General features: G+C 45.3%; 1 protein-coding gene across 5 annotated transcripts in view; it reads right to left on the bottom strand.

Annotated features, from left to right (window-relative positions):
* GARNL3 (GTPase activating Rap/RanGAP domain like 3) overlaps window positions 1–12838 on the bottom strand; it is a 154133-nt gene that overhangs the window by 26191 nt on the left and 115104 nt on the right. For all 5 annotated transcript variants that reach the window (XM_044992942.1, XM_044992939.1, XM_044992944.1 and 2 more), the window contains 3 exons: window positions 8083–8199; window positions 7258–7433; window positions 6760–6918 (listed from right to left, as the gene is read on the bottom strand). In XM_044992942.1, coding sequence (XP_044848877.1) covers window positions 6760–6918; window positions 7258–7433; window positions 8083–8199 — 452 coding nt within the window. The remainder of the gene's footprint in view (window positions 1–6759; window positions 6919–7257; window positions 7434–8082; window positions 8200–12838) is intronic.

The raw sequence follows: 12838 nt of genomic DNA, 5'->3' as shown, positions 1-12838 counted from the left end.
TTCAGGTAAGTAGCAAACAGGTCCATGGACGGTGTCTCCCACTGCCTGAATAGGTCCTGAAGAACTGCTGGATTTATCTCCCACTTGTGATTGTGCTGGAATTTGTGACTTAGACTTTTGTACTCCTGGAAGGTAGGCCGCTGATAATGTGATGTTGTGGGAAATGCACCAGTTCCATAACTTTAGTGCTTCTGCACAAAAGGAGGGCAACCTGGCTCCTCCCTGCCAATTTATGTAGTGCATAATGCTATGTTGTCTGTAAGACTCTTGTGTATGTTCCCTTGATCAGTGGGAGAAAATGGGTGCAGGCATTCCTGACCACCCTGAGCTTGAGGAGGCTGATGTGGAGGGACATCTCCATGGATAATCATTTGCCTTGTGTTGTAAGGTCATTTAGATGTGCGCCTCATTCTATGAGGGATGTATCAGTGGTGAGAAGGAGTGATGGTGAAAAGAGGATCCCCTGCAATCATTTGCTTGATTTTTCCACCAACCCAGGGAGTTTTTGACCTTGGTGAATAGTGACAGAGGTTTGTCTAATTTGTCTCTCTTCGATCTGTAGACCAAGATGAACCATATCTGGAAGCACAACATGTGAAGTCTAGCATGAAGCATCACTGCTGGGCCATATTCCCCAAGAATTGGAGGCAGTGTCTGGCTGATATTTGAGGGCTGTTTTGTACTGTCTCTATGAGCGTGGCCAAGGTGTGGAACCTGTGCTGTGCTACGAGTGCTTTGGCCTGTAGCAAGTCAAGGTCAGCTCCTATGAAATCTAGGGGGTGTACAAGGGTGAAGATTGATTTTTGAACATTGATCTGTAGTCCCAGTTCCATGAACAAGTCTACTGAGGTTTTGGTAACCTGGTGGACCTTGTTTAAGGAGCAGGCTCTGAGGAGACAATTATCCAGGTAGTGGTAGATCATGATCCTCTGGGAGCGTAGGTGACCCGCCAATATGGAGAGGACCTTGGAGAATACTCTTGGTGCTGAGGAGAGGCCAAAGGGAAGTACTGGTCCTTGCCCAGGGTAAATCTGAGAAATCATCTCAAACCTTTGGCTCGCAGATGTTGAGGTACTGGTTTTATGGCTCCTAACCAGAGGAGATCTGTTTTTTGTCTGAGTAAACTCTTGTGAAAAGGGTGTCTGAAGTGGGACAAGGAAGGATCTTGGAAAAACTGGATTTCTTTCTGAGACTCAGAAACGCTGGGTTTGGAATTGTGAAGTGTGGGATTTATGTTGAGGTTGTGGACTAAACCTTCTCTTGTTCAGGTGCATAGATCACTAATGAGCAAAGAATGGCCCTGGAATCTTTAAGGATATGGAGGGACACATCCGTCTTTTCACCGAACGATGTGGTGCTTTCAAAGGAAAGGTCTTCTACGGTCATCCGCACTTCCTTAGGGAAGCCAGATAGGTATAACCAAGATGCTTGCCACATAACCACCACAATGGAGATGGACAGTTGTGTAAGCTGCATTGAGGCTGACTGGAGCACTGTTTTGGCCACTAGTTGTCCCTCATGGATAATAGCTCGAACTGGTCACAGTGTGACTCTGGGAGCTGATCAATAAAAGTGTTGAGCTTTGTATAATTGACATTGTCATATTTAGCTTTTAAAACTCGATAATCTGCTATTCTAAATTGCAATTTGGCAGAGGAGTAGGCCTTTCTTCTGAAGAGGTCTAGGCATTTCCAATCCTTGTCATGAGGAGTGCATCTCATTTGGTGCTGGCGGGCCCAAGATTTTACCACATTGATGACAATGAAATTAGGGGGAGCGTGAAAAAAAAGGAATTTTGTTTCCCAAGTCAGGATGTAATTTTTTTTATCAACCTGTTTACAAGTAGGCATCACCGATGATGGGATTTGCTAGATAGTCTTGGTCGGGTCCAGAAGAGTCTCCTCTAGAGGATGAGGAAAGTGTAAAATGTCAAGGAACTTGTGATGGGTATTTGTTACCTCCTCCATGGGCATCTGCAGCATGTCTGCTACCCTTTTAGCTAAATCCTGGGAAAACCAGAAATTGTCGGTGGGCATCACTGCCTCGTCTGGAGAGGAGAAGGAGATGTTGGTTCTTGATGTAACTTCCTCCTCAAATATGCCCTCCTCTTCCTTCATGATCTCCTTTGGAGGCTCAGAGGTTCTGGATGCTGTGGCCGAGGGAGAATGTCTCAGAGGCTCACAGTAAGTCAAGCTGGAAGTCTAAAAGGTATGAGGTCTATATGCCACCCAGAGATACCAGTAAGGCCACTGGGGTGGTAGGACAGAGCCCAATGGCGGTGCCCATGGCTGGCCGTACCATGGTGGTGGTGGAGTAGGTTTAGGGTATGACTGAGGAGCCCCTTATAACGGACACTATATGGAGCATAAGAGGAGTGGTGAGACATGACCTCCTCTGGCTCACTGTCTGAGTCACCGCTAGGAAGTGGAGGTGCATGGCATGGTGCCAAAGATTCTAGTATCTGGAGGAGACTCGGTACTGGAGCCCCAGTGCCGAGAAGGGGAAATTCTTGTATATCAGATACCCTGAGTTCTCTTGAATGCTGGAACTCTTGCGGTCCTGACCGACCTGGTGCTGATAAGGAGGGAGTTGGGGATCGTGCCTGTACTAAGTGTTCTGGTGCTGGGTGGCTCACAGCTGACAGTGCCAAAGGTACCGCTTATACCAGAATTATCATCTTAACGGTGTGCACCCTGTTCCTCTCCTCATCCATTGGTGTGCATCAGAGGTACCTGCCATTCCAGATCCTTGTGAGCTATGGGTACTGTGCTCGGATGGTCTTGGTACCAACAATTCCAAGCGTGCCGGTGATACTTTTCGGCTAGCTAAAGGCTCACATATCTCTTTTTAGATACCTTTCATGAGGGATCTGCGGCTGATTTCTTTGACCCATAGTCCCCGGACATCGAGGGCTGTGAGGAAGATTCAAACCTTCTAGGTGATTCCTAGTGCAGGTCAAGAGAAGGCTGACAGGCTGCCGCCATCAGGATGATTTTTTGTCTCAGTTCCATGTCCTTATGAGACCTTGGTTGAAATTGTTGACAGAGACCACACTCATCCCTAGAAGTAGATTCTTCAGATCAGGATTGAGGAAAATTGGCAAGGCCACACAGGGAAGTTTGCACTGCAACTATCCATGCAGTACCTGCTCAGTCTCCAAGGCTGTCAAACCTGATCCCTTTCATCATCACTAAATTCACGCAAAAAACATAAAAGGTAAAAAATAAAACAAAAAGTAAATTAAATAAAAACCAAGAACCATCAGAAGAGAGGAGAATTTTTCTATCTGCATTTTGAGGAAGACTATCAGCATAAACAGACTGCTCAAAATATTCAAACTTGGGTATCTAAAGCCAGACACCTAAATCCATATTTAGACACAAATAAAAATGGCTTGACTTTCAGAGATACTGACCATCCCAGGCTCGGAGAGAAATCAATAGGAATTGTGGGTATTAAAAACTTCTGAAAAATTGGCATTTATTTAGATGTCTAACTTCAGGCAACCAAGTTAGAACATTTTGGCCACTGGAAATATAGTGCTAATTCTGCTTGTTTCCCCTTTTCAGTACTGCATTGGGCAGTGATTTCTTAGATAAGACTAAAAGGCATTTCTTGAGTTCAAGTTATTAAGAAATTCTCACACAATACTCCAAGAATGTACGAAGTAGTTTTAGGCAGTTGTGGTTGATATTTAAAACTTCATGAAAAGGCACAAAAGCTCTGATAAGTGCTCAGGTTTGTTTTTTCAAATTGTATCACTTTCATAATACTCCATAACAGTGGCTCTCAACCTTTCCACACTAATGTACCCCTTTCCAAAGCCTGATTTGTTTTGCATACCCCCACAAGTTTCACCTCACTTAAAAACTACTTGCTTACAAAAATCAGACATAAAAATACAGAAAAGTCAAAGCACACACTTACTGAAAAATTGCTTACTTTCTTATTTTTACCAAATAATTATAAAATAAATCAACTAATATAAATATTGTACTTACATTTCAGTGTATAATATATAGAGTAGTATAAAAAAGTTATTGTCTGCATGAAAATTTAGTTTGTACTGACTTTGCTAGTGCTTTTTATGTAGCCTGTTATAAAACTAGGCAAATGTCTAGATGAGCTGATGTACCTCCAGGCAGACCTCTGCTTTCCCAGGGGTACTTGTACCCCTGGTTGGGAACCACTGCTCCATAACATCAGTGCTGATACTACCTGCTTTGATTACTTTTTAAGTGCTGTACATTGAGTTGCAGCTACTACAATCTAATAGCAAAATGCCTTATTGGGGGCACTGAATCTTGACAGAAAAACAATTCATGATGACTTTGAAAAAGACAAAACTGTGGCAGATAGTTCCATATGACAATAGGAGGAGTGATGTACTAACCTTACAAGAGCAACTGTATAAATTCTATGTGTTTTCTACATCCATGGACTGTTGCCTATTGAGGAAGGAGGAGAAAACCATATTTTCTGTTTACCCAGCATCTGAGTAAGAAGGAGGGTGTCCTGAAACTGAGTAACAGATGCTCTGTTGTGAGAAATTACCGTTAGGTCTCAAAGACTCAGATTTAAAAGCCAGAAGGGACCACTGTGATCAGGCAAACTCTGGCTCAGGAGCCGCATCCGGCCCTCCAGACATTTTAATTTGGTCCTTGAGCTCCTGCCAGGGAGTGGGGTCCAGCGCTTGCCTTCCTCTGCGCGGATCCTGGAAAGAGTGGCATGTCCCCTCTCCAGCTCCTACACGTAAGGGCATCCAGGGGGCTCCGCACATTGCCCCCGCCCCAAGCACTGCCCCCGTAGCTCCCATTGGCTTGGAACCACAGCCAATGGGAGCTGCAGGGGCGGCGCCTGCGCACAGGGCAGCATGCAGAGCCCCCTGGCCTCACCTCCGCATAAGAGCCGGAGGGGAGACATGCCACTGCTTCTGGGAGCTGCTTGAGGTAAGTGCAGCCTGGAGCCTGTACCCCTGACTCTCTCCTGTGCCCCAACCCCCTGCTCAAGCCCTGATCCCCCTCCCGCCCTCCGAACCCCTCTGTTCCAGCCCGGAGCAATCTCCTGCACCCTTATCCCCAGCCCCACCCCAGAGACCACACCCCCATCTGGAGCCCTCCCCCCTTCCCCCAACCCACTGCTCCAACCCAGAGCCCCCTCCTGCACCCTGAACTCATTTCCTGCCCCACCCCAGAGCCCACACCCCCTCCAGCACACCAACCCCCAATTTTGTGAGACTTCATGGCCCGCCACAGAATGTCCATACCCAGATGAGGCCCTCGGACCAAAAAGTTTGCCCACCCCTGATCTAGTCTGCACTCCTGGCCTTCGCAGGACAAAGAACCGCACCCACCCACTCCTGTAATAACCTCTGACTGAGTTACTGAAGTCATCAAATCATGATTTAAAGGATTTCAAGTTACAGAGAATCCAATATTTGCTCTAAATCAGAAAGTGACCGTGCTCCATGCTGCAGAGAAAGCCAAAAAAACCCAGGGTCTCTGCCAATCTGACTTGGGGGGAAATTCCTTCCCGACCTCAAATATGGCAATCAGCTGGACTCTGAGCATGTGGGCAAGACCTACCAGGCCCTCCCCATCTAGTGCCCCATCTCTGGCCATTGGGGATATTTGCTACTAGCTGTCACAGATGGCCCACATCCCATTGTAGGCAGTCTCATCATACCATTCCCTCCATAAACTTATCAAGCTCAGTCTTAAAACAAGTTAGGTTGTTTTGCTCTCATTGCTCCCCTGGAAAGACTGTTCCAGAACTTCTCTCCTCTGATGGTTACAAATCTTCATCTAATTTCAAGCCTAAATTTGTTGATGGTCAGTTTATATCTATTTGTTGTTGTGTCAGCAGTGGTGCTTAACTTAAATAACTAGACTCCCTCTCTGGTTTGTATCCCTCTGAGGTATTTGTAGAGAGCAATCATATCTCCCCTCAGCCTTTGTTTGGTTATGCTAAACAAGAAAAGCTGCTTCAGTTTCCTCTCATAATGTTGCTTTTCCATTCCTCTGATCATCCTAGAAACTCTAATTTGCACCTGTTCCACTTTGAAATCATCCTTCTTAAACATGGGAGACTAAAAACGCATGCAATATTCCAGATGAGGTCTCACCCGGTCATTAACTTATGTTAAAAATAGACCTTAAGGGGAATAATAAAGGCCTTCAGGAGGAATATGCAAGACTGGAAAAGGCAATCGAACAGGAGGGAGCTTATTCCTCATACCTGAGAAGGCAAGGAAACCTGGTTCAGTCTTGGTTTATGCAAATCTTAATTTGAAATTGATGGCTAACAAATGGTAGTTTCCACACACACACACACACACACACACACACACACACTCTCTCTCTCTCTCACCCTGTACTAAAAGGGAGAAAAGCCTTTGAGCTAGGAAGAAAAGAAAAGGCTTTACAGCTATGCTGAAGGTGATATTCCAGACTCTGAGATGCAAGGCTTTTGCCCACCTGGTGATATGTCTAGGAGTACCAGTCAGAGATGTCTTACTTTATGATTGCCTCGGGACAAACACCATTAGATACCATAGAAAGAACTCAGGTCTCAGGCAGAGTGGGATCAGACATAATAGCTTGCAAACTAAATTAAAAGCAAAAAAAGCTAAGATCCTCCCAAACTGGTGCTCTAAGGAAGGTGGTAGAAGTCACTGTGGCCTCAAGGATAGCTATATCAACTTTTATGGTGCTAGGTGTGGTTACACTAGCAAAGTCTGTTCTAATACTGAGAACTTACCCTGCTTGCTTCAACATGATGTAACCTGTAGGACTCCCCAGTACTCTCGTTAACTAAATCAAACTGATGCCGATATGCTACACAGATCATATTGTCATTGTCTCCAGTAGGTCCATCCACCAGAGTCATGATCACTGGAGGGTCAGAGAGACAAATCTCCTGTAATGTAAATGATATTACATTAAGATGGAAATTAATGGAATTATTCTACTTTTCATATTCTCACTGGAAATAGTTTGTACTACCGGTGGTGCCCAGTGAGCTGTGCTAGAGGGCAGACAGGCTGTACACAGATATGTTTCATTGATGAACAAGAATCCAGTTAAAAAAAGTGGAGGATTTTTGTTTAAGTATCTGTAATGGAATTTCCCATCACTATTGTTGGGACTCTCATTTGAACCAATCCTGGGGTTTAGAAAGGCAAGATGTGTGCCCCTCCTGAACCACGTGTCAGCCCTACCAAGAGAAGGTGTTTTTAGTGATTTGTCTCAAGCATACCCTGATGTACTGGAATTCCTCCACTGGTGATTCAGACAGTGGTGACATCAAACAGACACTGGTTAAATCGTTGCCTTGATTGTATTTCTTTGTGATGAGAAGCAGTTTGTTCCTAATAGCCACAACAATCCTCAGTTCACTGCTGTGGTGAGTATTAATGGCATACAAATGGCAGCCTAAGGAGATAATGCACGTATTAACATTCCCTTCAAGGAACACACCCATGAACTCCACATAGTTCCTTGTGAAGTGAAACCTAATTATTTTTTCACCCTCTAAAATTTGCAAATGAATAATTTCTTATGGAAGTGAATGACTAAATGCATAGGCTTGTGCCAGGGGTAGTATGCATCTCAATTCTATCCCATAAAATTCTGTTGCTCCCCATCTAGAAATGCTTTCAGCTTTTCCAATACAACTCAACAATAAGGTGCAACTCCCCTGCTTTTCCATGTACTAGGAACTCATACAATTCCACCAATGCACCAAGTCTGACCTGCAGCACTGCCCTATTTTTCCAGTCGTGGGCCTCCATACATAGTTCTGCCAGAGTCCTTCAATCCTGCTTGTAATATATCTATTCTGCTTCAGAACTTCTCCCTGGTAAAAACTACCAAGTCATGTGGTATTTTTGTGAAGTGCACAAATGGGAATTGGGATTAGTCCAAATTTATTTTCACATACAATCTAACACAGGATTACTCTTCCAGAGGAGAATAACTAACGGTCAGTTGCTGCAACATCTACAGGGGAGCCAATAGGACCTTTGGCAGCTTCTGGTCCAATGCCTTAATTGGGTCTTTTGATAAATGAGAGTCAAATCACCTTTTGTTTTCTCAAGTTTATTTTCTCTGCAGTCATATTTGCTCTTTGCCATCTGCTTTGCTTCTATGCCATTTTGTACAGCGCTCATCCTGAAGACAAGGAGACGAGAGTCCTTCCCTGTCAGGTCGGGGGGAGAGCCAGGGAAATAGCAAGTTAAAATAAAGAACAGAACTAACATTCCCAAAAAGAATAAATGTCAAATCTGTACATACAGAAGAGGCAACTCTCTCCAATCTAGTTTGGAGATGAGTGGAAGTATGCTAGGAAGGAAAAAATGCCTATGAATTCTGCTTAGGTTATGCAATGCTACCAGATTGAGAGCTCCTGAGCCGATGAGCAGAACTAGCATCATCTGTCATGGTATGAACTTAAATCTGGAACACAGCAGCCGATTTGAAGGAATCCTTTGATTTCTTGAATTAATAGCACAGGTTCCCCTGCATCTGGTTCTATACTAGAAAACAAGGTAAGAACTTGGTGCTGTAATTGAAAACAAGGTGAGAAAATGAGACCAGGATTATTACAACACAATGAACTAATGCAAATTAGCACACAAGATTGAAGCATTAGCTCTCTGCGTGGGAATAATCCAACTGAATCTAAATTTACTAAACTGAGTATAAATTTACTAGATCCATGACAGAATGAAAAGCTCCCTGGGGCAGACTGAGTTTGTTCCTAACAAGACTTAAAACTTGTGATAATTTAAACAAACTTATGCCAAAGGATTCATATCCCCACTGCAGAAATGAAAACAACATTCACTGCCAGTGCTAAAATCTTCAGTATCCAACACTTGTAGGTAAGCTGTTTGAAGATCATGTATATAAAGGGAAAAGCTTTAGATCATTAAAAAGAAATGGCCCATTGCACTTTGCAATGGGACAGGAGCAAATGACAAGAATGGTTACTTACCCTATGGCAATTATGGCTCTTCAAAATGTTGTCAGTATGGATGCCACTATAGGTGTGCATGCATCTCCTGATTGCAAGACTAGAGTCTTTTGAATAGCAGTGTCCACTGAGGCTGTATATGCATCCTGTGCCTCTTTGTGCACCCATGCAAGCGCATAAAGGGCAGAATTTCTCCCTCCGTTCCCTGGGAATTTGAAAGTACTCCTGTGGGAATTCTGTACCACTGCACATGCAGAATTTGTGCAGAAATTAATGTTGTGCGTGCAGAATTTCCTCCCCTCTACCCGCAAAATGGACTGCACAGCTGATGGCTGCCACTAGGGGCCGCTGGACCAGGCAGAGCCCAGCTCACCAATAGAAAACAGGAGGGTTCCCAGCAGCTGCACCCCTGAAAGAATGATGCGATCTGCAAGCAACTCCGTACAAGCCCGCAACCCAGCATCAGGCTATTTCTCCCTCTGGATCCCTGGGCTCTAGAGAAGTTGAGAGTGATAGTGTCTGGGCTGGGGGCGCCCCAAAGCTGGGCTCTGGGGGAGAGGGGTGCAGGTGTCTGGGTTGGGAGGGCCCCGCAGCTGGGCTCTAGGGTGAGAGAGGATGCAGGTGTCTGGCCTGGGGGAGGGGAGGAGCCCTGTAGCTAGGCAATGTGTGGGAGGAGGCAGAGAAACAGGAACTATGTTGTCGGAGGGGTTTCTTTAACTCTCTACTTACAAGAAGTGGAAATTTGGACAGATGACTAGGGAGGAGTATAAAATATTGCTAGAGCATGCAGGAGTGTAATCAGGAAGGCCAAGGCACAATTGGAGTTGCAGCTAGCAGGGGATGTGAAGGGTAACAAGAAGGGTTTCTATAGGTATGTTAGCAACAAGAAGGTGGTCAAGGAAAGTGTGGGACCCTTACTGAAGGGGGGAGGCAACAGTGACAGATGATGTGGAAAAAGCTGAAATTCTCAATGCTTTTTTTGCCGGTCTTCACAGACAAGGTCAGCTCCCAGACTGCTGCACTGGGCAACACAGTATGGGGAGGAGGTGAACAGCCGAAGTGGTGAAAGAACAGATTAAGGACTATTTAGAAAAGCTGGACATGCACAAGTCCATGGGTCCATATCTAATGCATCCAAGGGTACTGAGAGAGTTGTCTGATGTGATTGCAGAGCCATTGGCCATTATCTTTGAAAATTTGTGGCGACCGGGGGAGGTCCCGGATAATTGAAAAAAGGCAAATATAGTGACCCAGGGAACTACAGACTGGTCAGCCTCACTTCAGTCCCTGGCAAAATCATTGAGCAGGTTCTCAAGGAATCCATTTTGAAGTACCTGGAAAAGAGGAGGGTGATCAGGAACAGTCAACATGGATTCACCAAGGGCAAGCCATGCCTGACCAACTTGATTGCCTTCTATGATAAGATAACTGGCTCTGTGGATATGGGCAAAGCGGTGGATGTGATATATCTTGACTTTAGCAAACCTTTTGATACGCTCTCCCACAGTATTCTTGCCGGCAAGATAAAGAAGTATGGGCTAGATGAATGGACTATAAGGTGGATAGAAAGCTAGCTAGATTGTCAGGCTCAACGGGTAGTGATCAACAGTTCGATGTCTAGTTGGCAGTTGGTATCTAGTTTGTATCAAGCGGAGTGTCCCAAGGGTCGGACCTGGGGCCGGTTTTGTTCAACATCTTTATTAATTATCTGGATGATGGGATGAATTGCACCTTCAGTAAATTCACAGATGACACTAAGCTGGGGGGGAGGTAGATATGCTGGAGGGGAGGGATGGTGTCCAGAATGACCTAGACAAATTGGAGGATTGGGCCAAAAGAAATCTGATGAGGTTCAACAAGGACAAGTGCAGAGTCCTACATGTAGGAAGGAAGAATCCCATGCACCGCTACAGGCTGGGGACTGACTGGCTAAGCAGCAGTTCTGCAGAAAAGGACCTGGGGATTACAGAGGACGAGAAGCTGGAGTTGAGTCAGCAATGTGCCCTTGTTGCCAAGAAGGCCAACGGCATATTGAGCTGTATTAGTAGGAGTATTGCCAGCAGATCGAGGGAAGATCTATTCGGCACTGGTGAGGCCACACCTGGAGTACTGCATCCAGTTTTGGTCCCCCCACTACAGAAAGGATGTGAACAAATTGGAGAGAGTCCAGCGGAGGGCAACGAAAATTATTAGGGGGCTTGGGAACATGACTTATGAGGAGAGGCTGAGGGAACTGGGGTTATTTAGTCTGCAGAAGAAAAGAGTGAGGGGAGATTTGATAGCAGCCTTCAACTACTTGAAGGGGGGTTCCAAAGAGGATGGAGCTAGGCTGTTCTCAGTGGTGGCTGAGAACCCCATTTTGACTCTAGAGGCTTAAAATACTCAGAGATCCAGGGACCCAGAGACCTGGCATCCCCTCACAGCAACATGATGGGCAGCTCCAATGTTGATGTTCCAGGCAGAAGCAGGTTCCCTGGCTGGTGGTTAATATAATAAACCCTTTGGGAAGTTCAATACCGTCATGTGAGTGCACAACCGGACAGACAGATGGCAAGCTGAGATTAGTGAAAGGTGGACCTCAATAGAGCTGTATGAAATATTGGAGTGCTTTAAATGTACCAAGTAGAGAAGGACGTTCAATATCATAGTCTCCATAGGGTCCAGGCAATATTGGGCTGCCCACATAGAGAACCTCTTCCTTTTTTGGCAAGTAAGTCCTTCTGATGGATGTTTTCCTTTTCTGTATCAGGATGTCTGGTTAAATGAGGAAGGCCCTGTGCATGATACTTAAGCAACCAACATCCAGGCTGTTAGATGTAGGGACTTTGTGTCTGGGTGGTGTATCTGATCATGAAGTATCTGGCCTGTGAAATCAGGTCTAGGCAGTTGAATGGACATATGCAGCAAGTCTACCAGCCAAAACTGTCTTGAACAGTAGAAACTCATAAGAATGTTCGCAGCTTGCCCTCATTTCACTTTGGATATCTCTCTGGGGATCTGGAGAATTGATAGAAAGCATATGGCAGGCCTTGATTCCACTGCAGAATGAAAGCAGCTGGTAACAATACTGTACTCACTCCTTATCTGGAGTACTGACCTGTAACTGGAGGTTCTTTGAGATGGGTAGTCCCTATCTCTACTCCATGGTGGGTTACGCATGCACACCATGCATCAGGAGCTGAAGAATTTGAAAGTTATGTCTATTGGTCTGCACATGCACCCTGGTTCGCCTCATGCCTCTCTCAAAGGAGATAGAGGGTGGGGTGGACTGATCGCCTCTCCAGTTCCTTCTCTGCCATGAATCAGATAAGATCCAAAACAGAAGAGAAGGAGAGCAGGCAGTGGAATACAGATAGGGACCATGAATCTCAAAGATCCTTCAGTTACAGGTCAGTAACCTCCCTTTCTTCTTCAAGTAATGATCCTATTATATTCCACTGTGGGTGACCGACAAACAGTACCTAAGTTGGAGGAAGATGCAAGGATGTAGATAGCAGAGTTGAGTGGAGGACCGCCATTCCAGAGGAGGCAGAGGAGTCCTGTACCAAGGCATAATGTCTTGCAAACGTGTGACTGCTTTATAGATATGGAGGGGTACCTCCAGAAGTGATACTACAGTTGTTGCTTCTGCTCTGGTGGAATGCACTCTTATCTCAGTGGGGTTTGGGGAAGGTTCAATAGCTAATAGAGTAGAACGCAGCCAGAGATCCATTTGGAGATTCTCTGGGTGGAGATAGCATGCCCCCTGATTCTTTTTGATATAGTGACTAATAGTCTCAGGGATTTCCTGATGGGTTTTGTTTTTTGCAGGTAAAAGGCCAAGGTCTGCTGAACATTGAGGGAGTGGAGTCTTCGTTCTTCT

The sequence above is a fragment of the Mauremys mutica genome, chromosome 18 (genome assembly GCF_020497125.1).
Source record: "Mauremys mutica isolate MM-2020 ecotype Southern chromosome 18, ASM2049712v1, whole genome shotgun sequence".
Lineage (NCBI taxonomy): Eukaryota > Metazoa > Chordata > Testudines > Geoemydidae > Mauremys > Mauremys mutica.
Note: the sequence above shows the minus strand (reverse complement) of the source record. Positions and strands in the feature narration are given on the sequence as shown.